The sequence below is a fragment of the Heterodontus francisci genome, chromosome 29 (assembly GCF_036365525.1).
Source record: "Heterodontus francisci isolate sHetFra1 chromosome 29, sHetFra1.hap1, whole genome shotgun sequence".
Lineage (NCBI taxonomy): Eukaryota > Metazoa > Chordata > Chondrichthyes > Heterodontiformes > Heterodontidae > Heterodontus > Heterodontus francisci.
In genome coordinates this window covers 41,298,394-41,323,796 of record NC_090399.1, presented here as the reverse complement: position 1 = coordinate 41,323,796, position 25,403 = coordinate 41,298,394, and the positions used below count along the sequence as shown (strand labels likewise).

At 44.1% G+C, this 25,403-nt stretch overlaps 1 protein-coding gene across 1 annotated transcript; it reads right to left on the bottom strand.

The window, feature by feature from the left end:
- Positions 1–16,410: 16,410 nt before the first annotated feature.
- LOC137346019 (probable G-protein coupled receptor 139) lies at positions 16,411–24,156 on the bottom strand. Its single transcript, XM_068009317.1, has 2 exons — positions 24,057–24,156; positions 16,411–18,252 (listed from the first exon to the last, which is right to left on the bottom strand). Exons 1-2 carry the CDS (start codon positions 24,121–24,123, stop codon positions 17,342–17,344), a joined length of 978 nt encoding a protein of 325 aa, XP_067865418.1. The 5' UTR covers positions 24,124–24,156; the 3' UTR covers positions 16,411–17,341.
- Positions 24,157–25,403: the final 1,247 nt, after the last annotated feature.

Genomic DNA, 25,403 nt, shown 5'->3' with positions numbered 1-25,403 from the left:
AGCACATGATCTTGGCTGAAACCTTCAGTTCCGTACCGAGGGAGAGCTGCACTGTCAGAGCTACCAACCTTTGGATAAAATATTAACCTGAGGCCCTTTCTGCTCTCCCAGGCAGATGTTCAAGATCCCTTGGTCCTATTGAAAAGAGCAAGGAGTCCTCCCAATGCCCCAACTGACATCCCTCCTTCAAAACTGTATCAGAAACAGATTAACTACTCAGTCATTTATTTCACTAGCACATGCAAAATGGCTGCCTCATTGAAGGAAAACTTGCATTAATATTACACCTTTTACAACCTTGAAACTTCCCAAAGCACCAAGTGTAGTCACTGTTGTCATGCAGACATTAGCCTGTGTAACAGCCACAACACACACACAGTGACTGCAGATTGTAAACCTCTCTGGACACAGGTAGATCAGACCAACTTACTTCAGTTTGTAGAATCTCAAGTCCTTGTTTCTGCAGCACAACTTTCAAAGAGAGCACCTTCTGGTTTAGTGAGTTTAAGAAAGCAACTCCTTTATTCTGCAGTGGAGACAGGAATGACATGTCATGAACTGTGATATCTGGATACCAGACTCGTTCTGTAAAGTTACTAAGTAGAATAGAAGTCAGAATTACCCCATGATAAAGTATACAGGAGACCCCAGTCCACCTTCATGTACTGACTGAGTTGTACATTTCCACCATTCCCCCCATCACCATTCTCACCATTGAGAAGGGATCCCATACCTTACATTTTGCGATGAATTCAATTCTCTCTCTAAATTTGTGCTGCTTGCAAAGTTTCGAGTCCCTGCACACCAGGCAGATGAACATCCCATCCAACTCACAGATCAGGGTCAGTTTCTCTTGGTGTTCCTGGCACAGACGCCTCTCCTCCTCAGTCACCTCCTGTGGACCGGTCAGCCTGTGAATCTTGTCCACCACATTCCTCAACACACAGTTGGGCTGCAGGGTCAACTCTGCAGCATCCTCACTGCAATGGGAACAACAGACAGACCCTCCCTGCATCTTCCTGTCGGACACAATATCGGAGCAGCAGAAATTACACTCACAGACCACTAGGACAGGATCAACAAATAACCCGAAGCAAAGGGGACAGATGAGGACTTCTCCATAACTCCTATTCTCTGCACTACAATCCATGAAACAATCAATCCTGAACCTAGACAGTTACTCATATTAACCCAACAGCTCTTCCCCTCCTTTTAACAAACTGTGCACTCACAGCAGAGGAATAAATCAGATACATTCCTTCCACATGAATGTACTTTACTGGATCCCTTTCCATCTAATTGAGTTTAATTCATTCCCCAATGCTGCAAAGTTGGGTTGCCTGGTAAAGTGGATCTCAGAACTCAGCTCCAATGATGATTGACAGATGTAGCAACTTCCCCATTAACCCTGTCAGTACCTTTGACTGGAACCTGTTGAAGGGGCCAATTGTCCCAATCTCTCCAGCACAGGAGCAATACATTCTACAAGTGCCCTTCCTGAGATACAATTGGACCTGACAAACTAAAATGATATTGTGATGTTAAATGAGGATTTGATTCTGCCGCTCAATGACACCGTCTGTATCCAGCGGAGCTCACTGGTCATGGAGTCTCTTGGATTGGGGAATGAAGCCGCTGACATTGGTGCCAAAAAGCTGGATCTCCTGCAGTTACAAAGTGGTGAAGTGTCTGTGTTCCCAGTTAACAGTCTGCAGGACTATAATAACAGGGTGATAATCACTGTGGAGGATGTTTAACTCCTTTCCTCAGCTGTCGGTGCATCTCAATCTGAAATGTGATGCTTTGATACCTATTAAATGTTAAAGATTGAATTTTCACTGAATGAATGTGGCCCCTGTATGATTTGATACTGATGTGACCCTGAATGATTGTGTTCCATACATACATGGCTCTACAACATTCCCACAGTGTGATGTGCCAGGATATATCTTCAAGGCAATTAATGAAAACAGGGAGATTCATAGAAGGAGGCCATTCGGCCCATCGTACATTTTAAAGAGCTATCCAATTATTCCCACTCCCTTGTTCTTTTCCAGAGCCTTGAAAATGTTCCTTTTTCATTTATCCAATTCCCTTTGGAAAGTTACTATTGAATCTACTTCCACTGCCCTTTGAGGCCATACATTCCACATCAAAACAAACTCAATCCAGTCCGGATGGGATGCATCCTCAGTCACTGAGGGAAGTAAGCATGGAAATTGTGGAGGCTCTGGCCACAATCTTCCAATCCTCCATGGATATGGGGGTGGTCCAGAGGACTGGACGATTGCAACTGTTACACCCTGTTAAAAAAGGGGAGATGGAGAAATCTGTCAAATACAGGTCAGTCAGTTTAACGTCAGTGATGGGGAAACCTTTAGAGGCAATTGTCTGGGACAAAATTATTGCCATTTGATAAAATATGAAATGAAAGCCAGCATGGATCTGTTAAAGACAAATTGTGTTTGACTAACTTGATTGAGTTCTCTGATTCAGTGAGGGAGAGGGTTGATGAGCCTAGTCCGGTTGATGGGTGGTACAGTGGCGCAGTGGTTAGCACTGCAGCCTCACAGCTCCAGTGACCTGGGTTCAATTCTGGGTACTCCCTGTGTCTGCGTAGGTTTTCGCCGGCTACTCTGGTTTCCTCCCACCACCAAAAGACTTGCAGGTTGTTAGGTAAATTGACCATTATAAATTGCCCCTCGTATAGGTAGGTGGTATAGATAGTATAGGTAGGTGGGAGGGGAATAGAGGGACAGGTGGGGATATGGTATGAATATGGGATTTGTGTAGGACTAGTATACATGGGTGGTTGATGGTCGGCACAGACTCGGTGGGCCGAAGGGCCTGTTTCAGTGCTGTATCTCTAAATAAAAAAAATGGTGTGTAGATGGACTTTGAAAACACGTTTGACAAGTTCCACATGATAAATTTGTTTGCAAAATTAAAGCCCATGGTATTAAAGAAACAGCATGGATACAAACTTGTCTAAGGAACAGAAAGTAGAGAATAGTGGTGAGTGGTTGTATTTCAGATTGGAGAGAAGTATACAGTGGTGTTCCCCAGGGGGGTGGTATTAGGATCACTGCTCTTCTTGATATTTATTAATCACCTGGGCTTGGGTTTACAGGGAATAGTTTTAAAGTTTACAACTGATACAAAACTCTGAAATGTAGTCAATAATGAGGCAGATAATCACAACGTCAGGAGGACAGAGATAAACTGATGAAATAACAGATGAAATTTAACACAGAGAAGTGTGAAGTGATACATTTTGGTCGGAAGAATAAGGAGAGACAATATGAACGAAATGGTACAATTTTAAAAGGGGGGCAGGAACAAAGAGAGTGGGTGTTTGTACACAAATCTCTGAAGGTGAGAGGACAAGTTGAAAAGGCTGTTAAAAGATCCTCAGCTTTATGAATAGAGGTGTTGAGTACAAAAGTAAGTTGTTGTTGTTATGCGAAAGTTCTGCTAAATCTTTATAAAACACTGGTTAGGCCTCAGCTGGAATATTGCATTCAATTCAATTCAATTGAGGGCACCACACTTTATAAAGGATGTCAAGACCCTGAGGAGAGTGAAGAAGAGTCAGAGAGGCATAACAGCACAGAAGGAGGCCATTCAGCCCATCGAGTACATGCTGGCTGTCAATAGAGCAATCCAGTCAGTCCCATCACCCGCTCTAGCCCCGTAGCCCTGTAAACGTATTTCCGTCAAATGCCCATAAAATATTCTTTTGAAATCATTCATCATCTCCATTTCCACCAACCTCATAGGCAGTGAGTTCCAGGTCATTACCACTCGCTATGGAGGAAATGTTCTTCCTCATATTCCCCCTGCACAAAACCTTAAATCTGTGTCCTTTATGTTTGATCAGCGAATGGGAACAGATTTTCTTTGTCTACCTTATCTGCAGTTATATGGAGACAGTGGAGAAGCTGGGATTGTTCTCCTTAGAGCAGAGAAGGTTAAGGGGATATTTAATAGAGATGTTTAAAATTATAAATGATTTTGATGGAGTATATAAGGAAAAGCTGTTTCCACTGGTAGGAAGGTCAAAAACAGAGGACACAGATTGAATATGAATGAGAGAGGAGGAAGAGAGAGAGTGAGAGAGAGAGTGAGAGAGAGAGGGACAGAGAGAGAGCGACAGAGAGAGAGGGTCAAAGAGATGTGGGAACAGAGAGCCAGGGGGGACAGAAAGAGAAGAGACAGAGAGAGGGAGGGATCTGGGGACAGAAAGAGTGTGATGTGGGAACAGAGAGAGAGAGATAGATGTGGGGACAGAGATGGGGTGATGGTGGTGGTGGACAGAGAGAAACAGGGAGACAGAGACAGGGATCAAGATAATTCCTGACAGATGGACATCTATCTGGAATACTCTGTATCGTTACATCAAGCATGCAGGCAGACATTGTCTACTTCTGCAAGCAGAAACAATGCGAAGTCTTCCACTACATCAATGTTAAACATAGTGATGAGAAAGTTAATAAATTAGTCTTCTCATTTAAACCTTGTTCACAAAATAGCACATTTTTTGTGATTTTGATGAATAGTAAAATACATTTCTAATGCCTTTATCTTTCCGAAACTTGCTCACGGACCCCCTGTGTAGAACAACAATTATTACGCGGCCCCTCATGCAAAAACGTTGGACACCACTGGGTTAGAGTCACACCTAATAGTAAGGAGGATGGTTATGGTTGTTGGAGGCCAATCATCTCAGCTCCAGGCAATCATTGCAGGTGTTCCTCAGTCCAGGGTTCTCGGCCAAACCATCTTCAGCAGCTTCCTTAATGACCTTTGTCCGTCATAAGGTCAGAAATGGGGATGTTCACTGATGATTGCACAATGTTCAACAACAATCGCAATTGTTCAGACACTGAAGCAATTCATATCTATATGCCGTTAGACATGGACAACATTCATGACTGGGCTGATAAATGGCAAGCCGCATTTGCACCACACAAGTGCCAGGCAATGACCATCTCCAAAAAGAGAGAATCTAAACATCTCCCCTCAATGTTCAATGGCATTAACATCACCGAATCCCCCATTATCAACATCCTGAGTGTTATTATTGACTGAAGCTTAACTGTACCAGCCCAAATAAATACTGAGGTCAAAGAGCAGGTCAGAGACTGGGAATTCTGCAATGAGTAACTCACATCCTGACTCCCCAGTGCCTGTCTATCATCTCCAAGGCACAAGTCAGGAATCTGATGGAATAATCTCCACTTGCCTGGATGGGCACAGCTCCAACAACACTCAAGAAGCTTGACACCGTCCAGGACAAAACAGCCCACTCGATTGGCACTCCATTCATCCCCTCCATCACCAACGCACAGTGTAGCAGTGTGTACCATCTACAAGATGCACTGCAACAACGCACCAAGGCTCCTTCGACAGCATCTTCCAAACTCGCAACCTCTACCACCGAGAAGGACAAGAGCGGCAGACACATGGGAACACCACCACCTGCACATTCCCCTCCAAGTCACACACCATCCTGACCTGGAAATATAACGCCGTTCCTTCACTATCACTGGATCAAAATCCTGGAACTCTCTTCCTAACAACACTTTGAGGGTACCTACACCACATGGACTCTTGTGGTTCTAGAAGGCAGCTCACCACCACCTTCTCAAGGGCAATTAGGAATGTGCAATAAATGCTGGCCTTGCCAGTGATGCCCACAAACCATGATTGAAAGAAATAACCTTTCCGCCTCTCTATTTTCCTTTGAGGCCCTCCTTAAAACCAACCTTTTTGACTCAGCTTTTGGTCATCTGCCCTCCTATCTGCTGTTGTAGCTTGGTGTAAAAGTTTGTTTGATAGTCACTCCTGTGAATCATCTCTGGAGGTTTTACTATGTTAGTGATGCCCTATAAATACAAGTTGTTGTTGTTGATTAGAATGATTAAAATTTACTTGGGAGGGTGGGGAATTGGGACAGCTGGAAGTCAGGGGGATTCCTATAAAATTAAAGACCAATCATATCTCAGGATTTGGTGTGTTAGTGCTGTATAATCTCCCAAATTAAAGCCTGGCTTTCCCTCTGACTGATGCTGATGGGGAAGGGGCCTGTGGGCTCAGTGTCCACTGCCGGAAGTGACCTCACTGCATAGACACCATGGTCAATATGATCACTGCTGCCTCTTCCCCTCTTCAGTCACCATCTTGTCAATACCCGGAAGTTATTTCACCATGCAGACATTACTTTTTTCCAAAAATATAGTTTATTCATAAAATTTGTAAAATTATATTACTTAGCAGTTCAAACTTACATTACATAAAAGTGCAATACAATTGAATTTCTTTCAATACAGTATGTGTCAATCTGAGGTGCTACACCACACTGACTTATATCATGTGTACAAGGTGTGTGATGATAATAAAAATTACTGACAAAATCTGAAGAGTTATCAAAAACTGACTTGGTCTTTTAAAAAATGGACCTTTCTTTAAAAACTGAGCAATGCTCCAAAATGGCCACCAAAGGCCAACTTGGCCTTTGGACATTTAAACTGTCTGACAGGGCCAAATGAAAATGTTCAAAGCTCAGGGGTGTCAATCGCATCTATCCTACACCCATTCTAAAATATTTCAGAATTGAATGGGTTCTTCATAAACAAAGAAGGTGTGAAGTAGCCACATCCTGCGCCACTGTGCGATCACCATGGGTAGAGACCAATGCATCTCCCACCCAGAGGTGAGATGTAACACATCTTTACTTTGGAAAAAGCAGCCTAGAGAGAGAGAGGATGAGAGACACCCAGAACGCAGCATCCAAGAAGCTTGTTACCAGCAAACCAGAAGGCATGTAGAATTCTACATCTGCACCTATACAACAGTGAATTATAAGTAATCCACTGACTTTACCTGAACTTTCAACCAAGAGAGAAATCTACAATCACGTCAGGCCTGCAACCAATGAGAACTTGACTTCCAAAAGAATTCAACAGGTTATCATGAGTCACCCAAAACCTACCCCCCACCTGGCCACTTATAATTGCTCACCCCTTTTTTCTTCTCCATCAGCGTCTTCGTGTCTGTGTGTGTTTGTGAGCATGCACAAGCGAATGCAAGAGTGGATGTGGATGCAAACATTTCAGATTAAGGTGTATTCTTCTGTTTGTTCTCTACAGTGTTAGAAACTAAAGAGATGCACCAGATAGACTAATAACTACACTTCTTAAAGAAGCAACATGATAAAAACATAAATGGGTGTGAATCTAAACCAAAGACCTTTTGATGGCCACATTTAATGCTCAGATGTTTGTAAATCAGGAAGAGATATCCCATGACAAGTTAAACAAATTAAGTATTGAAGATTTAAAAAACATAGCTACAGATATGGGAATCACTTTCAAAAAAAAGGAAAGGAACTTGAACTGGTGAAAAGTTTAGCTAACCATTTTAAACTTACCACTGAACCAGAAGAAGAAAGCCTGGAATCAGAGTGCAAAAAAAATAATTCTAGCTGGAATTCAGTTGCAGATGAAAAGGGAGGAGATGCAGTTTCAAAAGGAAAAGGAAGAGATAGAGTTTCAGCTTCAGAAGGAAAGTGAATAAAGGGAGTTTCAGCTTCAAAAGGAATGAGGAAAAAAGAGAGTTTCAGAGGGAGAAAAAGGAAAGAGAGGCAAAACAGTTTGAGTCAGCAAAGCTGCAAATCCAAAATGAGAATGCTACCAGCCACTCAAAACTTATCCTCAATTCAGAGCAAAACTTTGATGTATTGAGAAATAAGTTCCAACATTTAATGAGGAGGAGGTGGAGTCATATTTTATTTCATTTGAGAAAATAGCTACCAGGCTAAAATGGCCAAATGAATTTTGGACTCTCCTCTTACAAGGTAGGTTCATGGGTAGGGCTCGTCAAACTTTTTCTCTGTTATCAGATGAAAGTTCTTCTGATTATGAACAAACTAAAACTGCAATTCTATATCCATATGAGCTCGTACTGGAAGCAGATAGATAGAAATTCAGATACAGCTGGAAAAGACTCACAAAGACTTACATTGAATTCGAAAGAATTAAACACATGGCTTTTAATCACTGGATACGATCTCTCAAGCTAGAACCCTCATATGAGAATTTGAGAGAAGTGATGTTGCTGGGCCTTCCAGCCACGGACTTAATTTGGGTGGAGGTGGGAAGGTGGCGGGGTCCCCATGTTCTTCCTACCTCCAAACTCACTGCGGGGGAGAGAATAAAATTCCCAAAACTGAACCAATCAACTGGTAAGACTCGATAAAATACCAAATAAATCAGATCTCCTACTGAGGTCCCTGGCATCACAGATGCCAGTTTTCAGTCAATTCGATTCACTCCATGTGATATTGTTAGAATTTGCTTGCATCCTATCAAAGTTAATCACATCTCAATGTGATTGTCAGGTAAGGATTTGTGTTAACATTGGAGATTAGTCAGAATAATGGAAGTAGCAACTAGCAGACATATTGTCTACATCCCATGTGAGGTGGGAGTGTGAGGTATTGGCCAGAACACTGGAACATCACAAGAAGTATTGCATTAACTATCTGCTATTGTCTAGGTCGTCCTGTTCAGGTCAGGTTGAACTGCTTCACAGTTAAACTATCAAGATGGCAATGATCTCAAGTCTGGCGTTTCGCCGAGAAGGAACCTAGTTTCAATATGCATTCTGGGCATCGTGTGATATGACTCACAAAAAAGGGGTTACAATGATCAGGGAACAGCCTTCTAGAGAGGGAGAGCTCTCAGGACGATTAGAACTTCAACCCGTACGGAGGCCAAGCTTGATCATCTCGGGTCTTCAGGAAACCAGGTTGCATGAGTCCATTGGACAACTGTAATAGTTATTGTACTATTAGTGTCTGAGTAATAAACTTGCATTTGAACAATGTGCTCAAGCCTAAATCACGGAAATCATTTAATTGAGTTTAAGAGATTTCCTAACATACTGGCATCCCCGGGTGGGCCTTGAGTAAAAGTGTTGAAAGAAACACAAGGTGTTTTGCTAGCCATGGTTCCGAAGAAAGGGGTATGGGTCGTTACCAAGTGAAATAAATGAATGGACGGTCTCTCAGTCTCAGTTACCAGTTGAGTACAGGAGGTAGGTGTCATAGTAGAAGAGTTAGTCATTACTATTCAGAAATATGTGGACAAGAAGCTAGGAGCAGGTAAATCATCAGTGCCTGAGGTAAACAGTCTGGGACAGGGGTCAGAACTACATCAAAGGTTACAGAAGGAAAAGAAAATTAACGAGCATGATTGAAACACCATGATTATTCTGTGGCAAATGCAGAAAATAACCAAATTAAAAGATGAATTAAAAGGACAAAAGGGAGTGTTGGAGATGAACCAGAGTCAGGTTGAGTGAGGTTAAGAAGCAGTTAGAAGATAAAAAGCAGCGATGTGAGTCTCTGTCCAGATCACTTTCTTATTTAAAGATTGAGATTGGTGCTAAGATCAGAAAATTGATGCAGTGTGAGGCAGAGCTGGGAGAAAAGAGAGGGCTGGTAGAACAATACCAAAGGAAAACCCATGAGCTTAGTCCTGTCCTAAGGGGTGTTCTTAGGCAACGTGTGGAGGAGCAGAAAATTACTGGAAAGGGAGACAATCATGTTGTTTGTCAAAAACAGATTTGGGAGTTGAAGGATAATTTGGAGCAACAGCGGGGTCTAATGTTCACTGTATCGGGGCGACAGGTTGGGAAGCAGGAAGGTTTCATGGGAGGAATAGAGTGCAATGATCTCACATGCTCTACATGGGAATATGAATGTAGAAGGGAAGAACAGGGTGATCTGAATGTGAGTTATGATAACAGTGGCTTAGAGGGAAAAGGGGTGATGATGCCCCTTGAGGTAACAAAGAGGGGAGGATGTGGGAACCACCACAGTACTGTTTGATGTTCTGCAGTTAAAAGAGAGAGCTCAGAATATCCCACAGATTAGACATAGGGAGGATCTGAGTCCCAGTATAACAGCAATAGAGCAAGTAGCTGACTTATATAATTGTGATGAGGGAGAGAGGGTGAAATTGGTACTGCATGTGTGCCATCCAGATGTGTATAAGTCTCTTCCTACCTCCATTAAGAAAGGCACTGGGACCTGGAGAGGGGTGAAAGAGGCAGTGTGGAAAGCCACAGGTCATGGGTCAGCATCTGATCACAGCTCCCTGAAGGGCCTGCTGGAATGCAAGCAGGAGGCTAGCGAGTCCCCGAATGTGTTTACAGACTGATTATGGAATCACTATCAGGCAGCCTTTCCTGGGCACGATCGTGATAGTGATGACCCTTTCAAAGTGAGAGGGGAAAAGTTTAGGGGGGATATGCGTGGAAAGTTCTTTACGCAGAGGGTGGTGGGTGCCTGGAACGCGTTGCCAGCGGATGTGGTAGACGTGGGCACGATAGCGTCTTTTAAGATGTATCTAGACAGATACATGAATGGGCAGGAAGCAAAGAGATACAGACCCTTAGAAAATAGGCAACATGTTTAGATAGAGGATCTGGATCGGCGTAGGCTTGGAGGGCCGAAGGGCCTGTTCCTGTGCTGTAATTTTCTTTGTTCTTTGTTCTTTTTTTAAAACACTGGATTCAATACCTGATTGGGGCTGTGTATGAAAGATATAATGTGATTAATGATGGTTATGATCCCTCTAATAAAAACCACAATGAGGAGTGGGTAAAGGGGTGGATAAACCAGAAGTGGGAACAAGTAAAATCCCAAAAGGCAAAGATCCATGTGATCCAGCCCCCAGGTGTACGTCCCACAGCGCCCCCATGGAGAAACGAGGGGAGCCCACAGTATGGGCCTCCTGCCCGGCACTCCCCTAAAACCCAGACTCGGTTATCTCCAGGGTGTTGGAACTGTGGCCAAAGGGGCCATTTTTCCAGGCAATGTCCAAATGGGGGATCTAGCAGGCCTCATGGGAAGGCCTGGATAGGAAGAAGGACCGATGAGGTGGAATGTTTATGGAAAGAAATTGAGGAATTAAAACGATATGTGAGCGAATCCAGGAAGGTGGGAGACCAGGTGATGGCCCAGGTCGATTGTCAAGAGGGGAAATGGAACCCAAAGTTCCAGCGTCCTTACCCGATTATTGACAAATTAAATCCACAAGTATATAAAATACACTGTCCAGGGTCCAAACGGAAAAATGCAGACTGGTGGATCCATGTTAACCAGCTGAAACTGTATAAAGGTCCTGTACCTAAGGGGAAAGTAGACAGTTTAAAAATGATCATGCTGGATAATGCTGATGAATGGTGACCACATGATGAACCAATGGCCATTACTGACAGGGAGCTGTGGCCCCGTCCAACTACCCAGCCCGTGTGGGTACGGTCCGGTGACTATACGGCCCCGGGACCCTCTCCTTCACCCCAGTTACCCTCACACCAACCAAAACAGGGCCAGAGGCGAGGCCAGAAGAAACAGTAAACAGACTGATCAGTAACCAGATACTGTGTTTGATCACTTCCCAGGTATGGTGAGAATCATTGGGTGTATGTGTGTGATAATCGAATTGAGCCTGCTTCATATGTGCCACTCAGCAGTGATTAAGGGTTGGTGCCGGAGTGACCCTCAAGATGAGCGATATAAATACAATCCGACCAGAGAAGAAGAAAGGGTGAGAGAAATTGAGGAACGACTGAGTCGACAGTGGAACTGCCGCTGGGAGGTGGCAAGTCCTGGTTACATGGAGGAACTGTTGGATGGGAATCGAACTATTGGTGCACGTGTGGAGGAAGGCAATGGGGTTCGGGTAAAATGTATTTGTAATGGTAATGGAACAGCAGTGGGGATCCGGTGGCGGTGGTTTCAAACCAATTCAGCATGTTTGCTCCTCCTGTAGGGGATGTCGGGGTGCCCTATAAGGGGAAAATATCCAGACAATCTGATGGAAAGAGTGGCCTGCTACTAATTCAAACACTAAACTGGTCTCAGTTCTGGAATAGACACAGTGGTAACGTCCGTTGTGAACCGGGTGTTGACAGTGCCTATGTCAGCTCTCGGGTGAGGTTAGAGACCATTGGGAAACCAGGTCAAATCATGGCCGGAAGTCCGGCTCCTCCTTGTCCCATGTTACTCCATAATCCACAAACAAATGAATTAGAAGTGATGGAATCAGGTGATTTGCTCTATAATGATGTGCGCTTTGAAATTGTTCTGGTTGTTTTTAATTTAACCTCTCTGCCTGTGCCTGACGGATTGTGTCACAGTAACTACCTGAACTTGTTTCACCTCATGTTAAATGAAGTGTTCGGGGAGGTGCAGGTGAGGAACCACAGGACAGATTGGAGGAGCCCTGACTCAGACATGGGTGAAGGGCTGAAGACCCAACACAAACGAGGTTTAGCCGAATGGGTAGGGATAGGAGTCACCGCCGGTGTGGCCGGCCTGAATTGTATAGATGTCGAGTCTATGTGGGAACATGATGAAGTCATGTGGAGGCAACTGAAGGGGCTTTTAACCAAATTAAATGACCAAAGTGGGATCTAATCCATGAACAAGGTAAAACCCTGTTATCCACCCGAGAGATAGTAGCGGCCATGCAGTCCCTCTCGGATAAGTTCAATGAGATTATTGGTTCTGATGCAACATGAATGAGATGCATGGAGTCCATTTGGTTTAAGATCTCTAACAGCTTTATTACAGTTAATCTGTTAGCTACAGTACAGAGCAATCTATTTCCAGAACCTTCATTTGGGTGTTACATTTGCAGAGTGACTCTGGCTTTGAGTCACATGACTGCATCCTGGTATTTAACTCATTTTCATACTGAGATCTGAAAGGGACATCACTCTTCAGGCGTTCACACAACATTCAATTTATTTCCAAATATAAGTCTTGCATGCTAAAAGTAAAATCACACAATATTACATCACATCAAAATTAGTTATACGGGATATAGATTATAACATTTACAGGTATAAGGATAGGAATTGTGAAATTTACAAGTGCAGAGGCTTAACGATCCATATATCCTTTCAGTGGTTTGACAACACTTGCTTGGGGAATTTGCATCTCAGCTGTTGCTGTTTTTTTGAGGTTTCTCTCTTTCTGCATTCAGTTTCTGTTGTTCTGCCTTCAGCCTGCTGACATACTCTGTTGCTTTTCTCAAGGTGACCATTTCTGAGGCCTTGTCATTCTTGGAAAGTTCCGGCACCTCATCTTGAAGAGCCAGGAGACAATGCTTCAACTCATTCCTCCTCTGCTTCTTCAGGGCATTGTGTGTCCTTTGCCTCTCCTCATCCACCACGACAGAAGGCCTGCGGCTCAAGGTTGAGGACTTATCGAGGGAGCAGCCCTTGGCCTCGTGGAGGTACCTGTCAATTCTGGTTTGTTGTGGTGCTGGCAGTTCTCTAGAGAGCAGAAGTGAAGGCGCAGTACAGTTGTGCTGTCGTTGCATTTGCAGACTGCACCGTTTGATGCTGATGAGAGTCTGCGAGCAGGATCTGGTCCTTGGAGATTTCCCCTTGGCAAAGCTCCCCACTACCAGCCTTTGCTTCTCAGTAGTGACAATGTCAATCTCTTCTTCTGAGTCGCTGGAGGAAACACTGCCTGTTGACAAAGAACTTTCACCATCTGAGTTTGGATCTTCATTCTCTTGGTGTGGCGTCTCTGAGATGAAGCTGATACATTCCAAACCAGAAGCACTGAGATCCTGGAGGAACTGGGACTCAATGCAGACACCATTGGTCTCTTCTGCTATAATTGGTACCTTCATGACCTCGTGGATGGTTATAATGTTGAGGTCCTTACATGCTGGTAGTCCTGTCACTGCTGGTTTGCTCATGTCAACCAGGTAACATATTAGTGATTTCCATGCTGACTTGCCATAGCAGCATTTCATTGTCAGTGTGTCACTGCAAGGGATGGGTGACCCATTGTATGTAGATAACTTGGCAGTTGCCGGTTGTATTATTAATTTCCAACGACTCTGGTACATATCCTTCAGGATTTGGACTGGTAGGATATTTGCACGAGCCTGGGTGTCATTCTCAACCCTGAGTCTTATCGAGTCATAGAGTTATACAGCACAGAAACAGGCCCTTTGGCCTATCGTTTCTGTGCCGGCCATCAAGCACTTAACTATTCTAATCCTATTTTCCATGGGTTTGGATATGCGGCACTGGTGGATCAGGAGGGGTGCTAGGTTATGTCAAAGCAGGTCATGTGCCTTCTCTCGCAGCTGGCCTGTTATTTGAGACGGCGGTAGGGTTTGGTGCCTACCGAATCACACAAGAACATATGGTTATTTCTGATTGCTTCAGGAGCACTGACTGGAATAATAGGATTGAGATTCTACAATTGAGGAAATTTTGTGTTGTCATGGAACTGTATTTAATTTCTCCTTGGATTATAACAGTGTGCCTTTAAGAATCTGTTAAAAACAGTGCACCTTTAAGAGAGAGAGGGAAGTGTGCCACAGCTGCATTTTTTGCCTAGGCAACAGCAGGAGAGTGAGGAGATCACATGGTATAATGTTTCAATTTAACTGTGCAAAAACCAGCAAAAAACAGTTTTGAAAGACACCAGTGAAGCATGCTTACTGAAAAAAGAGCTGTCTATTTCTCTCAGCAGAAATTCTACAAGGAGCTACAGGCCTAGTTACCTGCCTAAGGAGGGAAAATCCCTTTGAAGAGACCATTTGTATTCCTGAGGCAAAGTTTCGACTGAGAGACTGTTGATTTTAAAATTCAAGTAGACCTATTGCTGTGCTCATCATTGAAAGAACTGTTTGATGTCTGCTGCAGCTGAAGTGTTTTGAATGCCTATCTATTGAAGGACTATTTCATCAAATCTGCATGGAGACTTCAACTGGCACCCGATTATTTTTACAGTAAGATACCTTACCCATCAGGAATCTAACCCACAAAGACTGATAACCCAGTTATTAATTTATTCTTAAGAAACAGCTCTTTTTGAAAAAATTGTTCCTTTTTAAAACCGGTTAACTGTAGATTTTTGAGTGTATGTGTGTGAATAGGGGAAGTTAGGTTAAAATAAGAAGTTATAAGGTCTTTAGACATAGGTTAATCTTAATAGTGTTTAAAATTTAGTTTCATAAATAGTTAACTCTTTGTTGTCGAAGGATAGCTGGTTTGATCTATTTTATTCCAGGGGTTACAAAAGTGTTTAATTTGGCTGTTTTCTGGTTGGGTGGGAAAACTTCAATATGCTGCGACATGTGGAGTGACGGGACTGAATTGACAGTGTGTTGCTCCCATCTCAGTCGTAACAGTGTGTTTGCCAGCTTTCTTTGGGCACATGGTGTTAATAGCGGCAAAAAGTTCCAGTTGTTTGACTTCATCAACGTTATGTATCAGGTTCACAAAGCGAAATCCCTGTTTGCCCTCGGGCTGAAAATTGTTCCATTCTATGTCTTGTCTCAGGTCTGTTGCACTGTGGACTTAATGTATCAGCTTGCATTTTTGTCGGTCTTTGGAGCTCTCCTTGCTGCTGTTGCCCTGTTTCTGCACCTGCCCTCTGTTTGTCTGTGGTCTACTGTGAATTCTGGCAGCGTCTTTGGAGACAGATTTATTGCATAGGCAGGCCAGTGTCCTTTTGCACTGTATGCCTTGCACAGGTCTTGAAATGCAGGACAACTTTGCTGTGAGTGGGACCAAGTACACTTACCACACAGCTTGCTTGCTCTTTTCGACCTGGTCATGGTCCCAATACTGTTAGCTTCACCGAATGCTTGCAGGTGCTGTTGTCCAGCTACAATGGCTCCATATTTCCTGCCATCTTCTAGCAGTGCATGAATGCTGTGATATTTCTTTTTCCACAAGAGGTCTTTATGAAATATTTCAATGGGTATTGATGCAATAAACAGCTCTATTATTCGGTCAGGCAGCTCACTTCCTGAAAAATCACATTTGTTGCCATTAATACTGGTCTGTTGATTCCTGGGGCTGTTGCCTGTAGGACATAAATTCCAGGCAGTGAATTCTAAAATTCACTCATTACCTCTTCCAGCCCTACATCCCTCCCTAGCTCTGTAGCCTTCTCCAGTCCTTCAAGCCATCTGTAACATTTTGCTTTTGTAAGAATAAATTTGTTTTCTGAGCAGATGTGAGGAGCTGAGAATCGAACCAGTGGAGGTGGAGGACAGACTTCTGCTGCAGTTTCCGTACCTGTCCTGCAGGGGGCACTCTGACTCTCCTCCAGCCCCCTTTCTGTCATCTCCTCTCAAGGTCACCTCTTACATGCAGCCTCAATGCTGTTTGCTGTGTGTAAGCCACACCACTGGCCCCTTCCTGCCAGTGTACTTTGGGTTGTCCAGTTGACAGTCGCCTCTTGCCGGCTGCCCTGCTGCTCTTCGCCATGTGTGACCCACCCCACCCCCGTCACCCCATTCCCCACCCCCACGGGCCTGCCGCGTCAGTGTTTAGTTTAGTTTAATTTAGTTTAGAGATACAGCACTGAAACAGGCCCTTCGGCCCACCGAGTCTGTGCCGACCATCAACCACCCATTTATACTAATCCTACACTAATTCCATATTCCTACCACATCCCCACCTGTCCCTATATTTCCCTACCACCTACCAATACTAGGGGCAATTTATAATGGCCAATTTACCTATCAGCTTATGTGGGACCTTATCAAAAACCTTCTGAAAATCCAAATACACCACATCCACTGGTTCTCCCTTATCTATTTTACTGGTTACATCCTCAAAAACTCCAGTAGATTTGTGAAGCATGATTTCCCCTTCGTTAAACCATGCTGACTTTGTCCAATCCTGTTTATGCTTTCCAGGTGTTCTGCTATCACATCTTTTATAATAGACTCTCGCATTTTCCCCACTGCTGATGTAAGACTAACTGGTCTGTAATTCCCCGTGTTTTCTCTCCCTCCTCTTTTAAATAGTAGGCTTACATTTGCCACACTCCAGTCTGTAGGAACTGCTCCAGAGTTTGTAGAATTTTGGAAGATGACCACCAATTGATTCACTATTTCCAGGGCCACTTCCTTTACTACTCTGGGATGTAGATTATCAGGCCCTGGGGATTTGTCAGCCTTCAACCCCATTAATCAACCAGCAAGTCTTTGGCATGTGGGAGGAAACCGGAGCACTCGGAGGAAACCCACGCAGACACAGGGAGAATTTGCAAACTCCACACAGGCAGTACCCAGAATTGAACCCGGGTCGCTGGAGCTGTGAGGCTGCGGTGCTAACCACTGTGCCGCCTCACGTTCGACTCCTCACACAGCCTCCACTCCCAATGCTGGGGGTATTTTCACATCCCAGCGATTCCTGCTGTCATTCTGTTGATGGAAGTCTGGGGATAAAATATGCCATTCATGGACTGGAAACACTGGGACCTGCCTCTGGGCTGTTCTCAGTTGTTTTGTTCATTCATTAATTGAATAATTGATGTAACTGGATATTTCACCGCACTCTTGACCTGCTCTCTGAACTTGGACTGAGTCGCCCCGTAAATAAATGTGTTTGTGCAGCAACTTAAAGTCAGCAGCATCCATCCGACTTGTTGAAATATAGATTCCGAATCGGTGTAATCCATGTGTTCTGTTCCTGTAATGTGATAATATAAGAATTCGATAACATTTACCAACCACAGAAGTGTGAAGTTGCCGGATATGGTGAAGAGTAAAATCACAGACTTCCTTCTGCTCTCCATCTCTGGGTCACTGTGATTCTCTCCCTTGCTCTGACCCCTCAGTTCCTTACGGACTTGACTGGCCACTAAAATGTATCTGACTGTCAGAGCGTTGAACAACAGGATTAAAGCGAATGGGATCAATGGGGTTAAAATCTTATCAAACCAGTCAAATCCCACCCATTCGGGCTCTGAAAAATAGCTTTGCTTGACAACACAGAACCACGGTACATTGTCAATTATCTTTCCAGGTTCATATGTAAAGTAGAAAGTGACATTTTTTGAACAGAGCAGAATGCAGGTTGTTGCCAGAACCACAGCCGCAGTTTTCTCGGTGCAATATTTTGTTTTCAGCTTCTGGCAACAAATGGCCACAAATCGATCAAAGGTGAAAGTGATGGTGAACCAGACAGAACAGTCTATGGCTGCAAAGAGTAGGACAGCGTTAACACTACACACAGGGGTGATGTCCAAGAAAGATCCTGGGAAATAATAATAACTGATTTGCCACAGTATGACCTCAGTGATGATGACCAGCAGATCCGCCATTGCCATGGCCACCAGGTAGCGAGTGGTGCAGGTGGAGAGGCCGCACTTTCCCCGGGACAGGATCACAATCGCCAGTAAATTAACTGTAAGAGAGAGAAGGGAAAAGAGTCTGGAAATTACTGATCAAACATTCTCCGTGTCTGACCCAGACAGTAAGGGCAGGATTTTAGCACCAAAAACAGGGGGGAATTGGGGGTGGTTCAGAGGTTAAAATTTTAAAATCTCAATTCCGACCGCAAGCAACCTCCAGCGCGCCTACTTCCGGGTTTAATGGAGTCGGGAATGAGGATCATTCCCCCATCGTGTCTTGCATCAGACACTACGCCTGCCTGCTTCACGAACCAGATTGCGACCACTCTCCAGAATAGGAGACGCCTCCCCGGGGTTGAGGATCGACAGACCAGTGATTGGAGATGTCACCACTCTCAACCCCTCTGGAGATACTGACTGGACACCCCCCGATATCAGGCATTTCCCCAAAACACTGGGGTCAGCATTTGGACCGCCCTGGTCCTGAGGCCTGCTCCAGAGACTGCCCGGCCCAACTGAAAGCCAAGCCTGTCAATCAGGCTGACTTCAGGGCGGGGAACCTGTCAAGGATAAAAGAGGCAGTCTGTGGAGTTAAAACTCTGAAACTCCGCTCCCCACCTATGTCACTCACCCCTGTTAATAACCAGGCCAAAACATTGGAGTAAAAACAAAATACTGAAACTGCTGTAAATCTGATAAAAATAGGAGAATGTTGAAAACACTCAGCAGGTCAGGCAGCATCTGTGGAGAGAGAAACAGAGGTAATGTTTCAGGATGATAGACTTTCATCAGAACTGGAAGATATCAGAGATTAACAGTTTTAAAGCAATCATGTAGTCAGTGAAAAGTGGGGTAGAGGGGAAGGAAAGAACAAAAGGGAAGGTCTGTGATCGGGTGGAGGGCAGGAGTGATTCAATGAGAAAAGGGATGATGGTGCAAGGAAAATAGGATAATTAAAGAAACAGAGGATGGGTCCAGAGGAGGTGTAAATGGTTACAGCAGAATAACAGAGGGAGAGGGGAGCATGGAAAATCTGGCAAAGAGGAGAAGGCTCCAGTGGCCTGGAAAAGTGATGGAGAATGGTGGGTAGACCCCAGGGGTGTGGAGCAGCCTGCCAGCTGTGTATCAATAGGGGGATCCCCACCCCAAGCACCAGCCCACACCCCCTCCACTCCCAGTGACTCTGGTGTCGCCATCCTCCATTACCAGCACAGGCTGTCCCAGAAAGTGGGAGTAGTGGTTACAATCTGAAGTTTTTAATCTCAGTGTTGAGTCTGAGAGGCAATAAAATGGTGAATTAAAAAAATACAATACTGCTCCTCGTTAAACTTCAGTGGAAGAGTGTAGGAGGTCGGAGATAGAGAGGTCAGAGTGGGAGTGGGATGTAGAATTAAAATGGCAAGTGACCAGAAGCTCAGGGTTACACTTGCAGACTGAACGGAGGAGTTCAGCAAAGTAATCACTCAATCTGTGTTTGCTCCTCTCCCAATGTCCAGGAGATTCCATCGTGAGCAGCGAATACTGTAAATAAATTGAAAGAAATCCAAGTAAATCACTGTTTCACCTGGAAGGAGTATTTGGGACCTTGGACAGTGGGAAGGGAGAAGGTAAAAGAGCAGGTGTTTACATCTCCTGTGCTTGCACGGGGAGCTTCCTGGGGAAAAGGAGCTGATGTTGAGGGTGATTGAGGAGTGGATCAGGGTGTCACAATGAGTGCAGGGGAAGGGAGGGGATCAGAATATATGTTTGATGTTGGACTTAGCTGGATGTGGCAGAAATGTTGGAGGATGATGTGTTGAACGTGGAGGCTGGTGGGGTGGAAGGTGAGGACAAGGGGAACCTTATCATGGTTCTGGCAGGGAGGGAAGGGGTGAAGGCAGTAACATGGGAAATAGGATGGACATGGTCGAGGGTCCTGTTAACCACAGTGGAGGGGAATCCTCAGCTGAGGAATAATGAAGACATTTCAGAAGCACTGGTGTGGAAGGTATCATTGTCAGAACAGATGGAACGAAGGAGGAGAAACTGGGAGAATGGAACAGAGTCTTTACAGGAGGCCAGGTGGGTGGAAATATAATCAAGGTAGCTGTGGGAGTCGGTGGGATTATAGTAGATATTGGTGGACAGCCAATCCCCTGAAATGGAGATAGAGAAGTCGGGCAAAGGAAGGGAAGTGTCAGAGACGGACCATGTGAAGACGAGGGAGGGCTGGAAATTAGAAACAAGGTTGATGAAATTTTCCTATTCAAGGCAAAATAAGGAAATGACACCAGCACAGTTATCAAAGTATCAGAAAAATTTGTGAAGGAGGGGAGCTGAGTAGAATTGGAACAAAGAATGGTTCACGTATCCTTCACAAAAGGCAGCATAGCTAGGACCCACACTGCTCCCATAGTGACAACATTAGAGTGTGGAATATCCCAGTGTTTACACCCAAGGTCCACACACCTATACTTTACAACAGGGTCCAAGCACATGGATCACGATCAGGAACCTGTGAGGGTTTTCATTCCCAGACTAGAGCCGGTGAGGAAGAGAGGAATTCCAGTGGGAAAGGTGAGTGAATTAAACAAAATGAATCAATTCCAAATGGGGCTCTCGGAATGTCCCAGCTGGAGATGGTGGAGGGAAACTGGCCGGGAAACGGCCTCATGGTGTCTGTCAGGCAAGATCCCATCCACTGTGAGTTTAAGGAGAGCTCGGGTTTACTGGACTTTGGAGCAGAGAGAGGCTGATTGACAGGGAGAGAAATGTAAATGGAATTCTGCAGCACAAAATACAAAAAAAGAAAAAAAGAGGTAAAGATAGCAGATGCATGAATACCTATTCATTAATCATCATCAGAACATAGAACAATTCCAAAAAACTACAGACCAGTTAGCATAATGTCAGTGATAGGAAAAATAATGGAATCCTTATTCAAAGATGTAACAGAAAAACATCTAGAAACACATAATATAATAAATAGTAGTCAGCACATATTCCAAAAGGAAGGTCATACTTGATCAACCTTATTCAATTCTTTGAATATCAGAAAGAGTGGATAAGACTAATACAGATGTCATATACATTGATTTTCTAAAGGTCATTGATAAGGGTCCACACAGCAGACTCACGACTAATCTCAGAGTAAGTGTCTGGGACCAATGTCCCAGACACTGCCATCACAATGCCCGGGTATGTCCTGTTCCACTGGCAGGAGAGACCAGCAGAGGTGGCGGCACAGTGGGATACAGTCGGGAGGGAGTCACCCTGGGAGTCATCAACATCAACTGCGGACCCCATGAAGTATCATGGCATCAGGTCAAACATGGACAAGGAAACCTCCTGATACCCACCTACTGCCCTCCTCAGCTGAGTCAGTACTCCATGTTGAACACCACTTGGAGGAAGGGTGGCAAGAGCACAAAATGTACTCTGGGTGGGGGACTTCAATGTCCATTACCAAGAATGGCTCGGTAGCACCATGACTGACGGAGCTGGCCAAGTCTGAAAGGACATAGTTGCTTGACTGGGTCTGTGGCAGGCTGTGAGGGAACCAACGCAAGTGAAAAACACACTTAATATCGTGCTCAATCTGCCTGCCACAGTTGCATCTGTCCATGACAGTACTGGTAGGAGTGACCACCGCACTGTCTTTGTGGAGACAAAGACCCGCCGTCACATTGAGGATACCCTCCTTAGTGTTGTGTGGCACTCCCACCATGCTAAATAGGATAGATTTCAGCCAAATCTAGCAATGCAAAACTGGGCATCCATGAGGTGCTGTGGGCCATCAGCAGCAGCAGAATTGTACTCAACCACATTCGGTAACCTCCTTGCCAGGCATATTCCCCACTCTACCATTACCATCAAGCTGGGAGACAAATCCTGGTTCAATGAAGAGTGCAGGAAGGCATGCCAGGAGCAGCACCAGGCATACCTCAAAATGGTGTCAACCTGGTAGAGCTACAAGCTAGGAATAATTGCGTGCCAAACTGCGTCCCTATCTAACATGGACTGCAGTGGTTCAAGAAGGCAGCTCACCACCACCTTCAAGGACAATTAGAGATGGGCAACAAATGCTGGCCTTGCCAGATATGCACACATCCCATGAATGAATAAGAAAAAAAGTGGAGTTAGGGGACAAGCAGCAGAATGGACAGTGAGTTGGCTACAGAAACAGAAAACGGAGTAGGTGCAAAAGGTATTTCTTCAGATTAGCGGAAGTTGGGAAGTGGTGTTCCACAAGGATCAACGCTGGGAACATTGTCGTTCACCATTTACATAAACAATATGGACTCGGGAAACAGAAGCACGATGTCAAAATTTGCAGAGGAATCCGAGTTGTGAGTGCAGTTAATACTGAGAAAGAAAGCTTCAAAATAGCTGAAGACATTATTAATAATCATTCATAAACTGTGCAACGGACATTTAAATGAAAACATGAATTTCAGTCAAGAGAAGTGAGGTGCTGAATATTGGTCAGAAGAATAAGGCTCTGCTTGGAAAATAAGCAGCTGAATGGTGTCAAGGGGAAAAAGGGGTTCAGGGGGACAGATTCACAAATCATTTAAAGTAGCAACACAGGTTAACAGGGCTATAAAAATACCAACAAAGCACTGGAGTTCATTTCTAGAGGAATGGAATTGAAAAAGAAAGGAGCTGATATTAAACTAATATCGAACCTTGGTTATACAACACTAAGTGTGCTGTGTAAAGTTCTGGTCTCCATATTACAAAAAGGATATTAATGCACTGGAGAAGGTGCAATTATTTTAACCAGAATGATACCAGAACTGAGAGAAGTGTATAATTTATATCATTAACAGTTTATTAATATTATTTACAGATCTCTGTCTGATCTCTATTCTGAAAACTCGATATGTCTGTTCCTCAGTTATAGGTGTCTCTCCTCACAGGAAGACACCTCACTGAGTTAAGAGTGGGGATTGGTACAGGTTACATGTGTCGAGACTTTGAATGATATTTAAGAACTGATCCGTCACACCATAATCAGTTACAGAAGTGGATGATTCAATAAACACAGCCCAATATTCATCCTGTGTAAAAGGCAGATAATAAAATTCACCACTCATGACCCACAGATTCTCAGGACCAAGTTGGGGGAAGGGGATTAATCATCACTAAAATACCTAAAGTGTTTACAGTAACTATACTCAGAAAGAAATGTCATTATCCAGAGGATTAGAATGCAGTAACAGTGCTGCCCTGCTGTTTCACTGTCAGTAAGTAGTTAACATCTGTTTCTGTTGGAGCAGTTCAATCGGAGACAGAGCAATATCAATACATTTCACTTTATACACTTATTACCAAACATCAGCAAAAGCCACTTTGCAATCAATTACATTGTTAAAACAGAGGTAGCTTCATGGAATGGCAAGATCAGATACCTGAAACTACGATTTCAAAATAGAACCAAGTTGTACAATTGTGCTCAGTACAATTCCACAGTGACAGATACTCCCAGTAATACACGGTCACTGGGATCAGGTATTCCACTCTGGTTAGTGACCCACACATTTTAATTTTGCACTGACTGAAACTCGCACTAATACCTTCACTCAGAGTTGCCTTCACTGAGGTCTATTTCAGCATTAGACAATATTCTACTAAATGCAATAACTTGGTAATTCAGAGAGCCTGTCAGTTACAAACAGAGGTTTATTATCAGCTGAGACAATGGAATAAAACTGCAGAGATAATTCAGGATATTTGACGTATGAAACTGATATCACTGATCGGGTGTCTGTATAACGGTGACCACTAGATCAGCATTTAACATTTATCAGTCACAGTAAACCAGATACCAGCTCACACACAGATTTGCACAACTTCAATGGTTATAGTCACTTACCAACAACACCAACGACAGCAAGAAACGGGTAATATATTTTCAAGATACTGTCAATTGGAAGATACATTTTCTGTGTGAAGTGTTGTGTCCCTTCGTGCTGCAGACAATCTCTCCGTAGTAAACTGAGGCAATACATTGCCAGAGCCTGTAATTTATACCCTGTGGGATCTCCCCAGGGATAATGAGGTTGCAACATTTTTCAAACTGTTATTTTTTTTTAAATTGAACAAACAGATTACGACATCGAGTTCAGTCCGTGTTGTGATATATATTTATTTCGGAGATTGATTTGGAAAACTCCAAAGACTGGACAATTCTGATCACATTAATTAACCAATGAAAATTCAAAACTGTATTCTCCCAGCAATGAGGTTGTTCTTTCAAACACCATCATCCCATCTCTAGATCTCATGTTGTTTCAGTGATGTCCTTCACTCGACTGTGGTTTGGCTGGTGAAGAGCAGATTGTGGCCATCGTCCATCTGAGCCTTGAGCTACAGGCTCTCATTGTAAAGCACAGAGAACTGGGACTGCAGGCAGTGAAACTCTGGGGAGTCCTTCACCATCTCACTGGCAAGAGTCTTCAGCTGTTCCTGGGGAGGGGAGAGTGGGGAGGAGACACAGGACAAGGACAAGGTTAACCAGAGAGAGATTCACTGCCTCACACCACGTCTCTCCAATCAGAGTAAGTAATGGAACAGGAGGAGGCCATACAGCCCCAAGAGAGTGTTACACAGGAACAGGAAGAGGCTATTCAGCTCCTTGAGTCTGTTCTGTCTTTTGAAGGAAGTTGCAGGGAAGTCGTGGGGGAGGTAATTGGGGAATAAATGAAGAGTGTTAAAGCTACAGAGGATCTCTTGACAGGGAGGATGGGCTGTGGAATATTCTAATTTCACCTCAGAGGACAAACAGGACCTCGGTATGCAGGAGTGAGGTGATTTTATCATAGGAATGTTTGAACTTAGTTGTTATATCCTTAAGTATGATGGTTAAAATTGTTTTCTCTATTTAACAACCACAGAGCATGATGTTAGCTAAAGTTCTGTACAAGCCGCGACATCTCAGAAACGATGGAAAGAGTTAATTCAAACTATCCAAAGACACTTTGTTTCAAGCTGCGTTTGCTGAAAACACAGCCACTAGGTGGCGCAGTACTGGCACATGTGCAAATGCAGCCTCTTCCACTGAAAAGTCACCGTCTGCGACATCTCAGTCAGCTGCCAGGAATAAAGATGGTGCTGCTCAATTTATCACAAAAAAAGACATGAAACACAAACCCCCTCAGTGACTGCGATCGCCACCTCCATCGCACCTCCAGTCTCTCGCTCCCTCACAATCACGCTTCTC

Coding starts and splice junctions, on each gene's coding strand:
- LOC137346019 (XM_068009317.1), bottom strand. CDS start 24,123: ATGTATCTTCCAATTGACAGTATCTTGAAAATATATTACCCGTTTCTT. Junction 18,253..24,056: donor TGCTGTCGTTGGTGTTGTTG/GTAAGTGACTAT, acceptor TCTCTCTTACAG/TTAATTTACTGGCGATTGTG.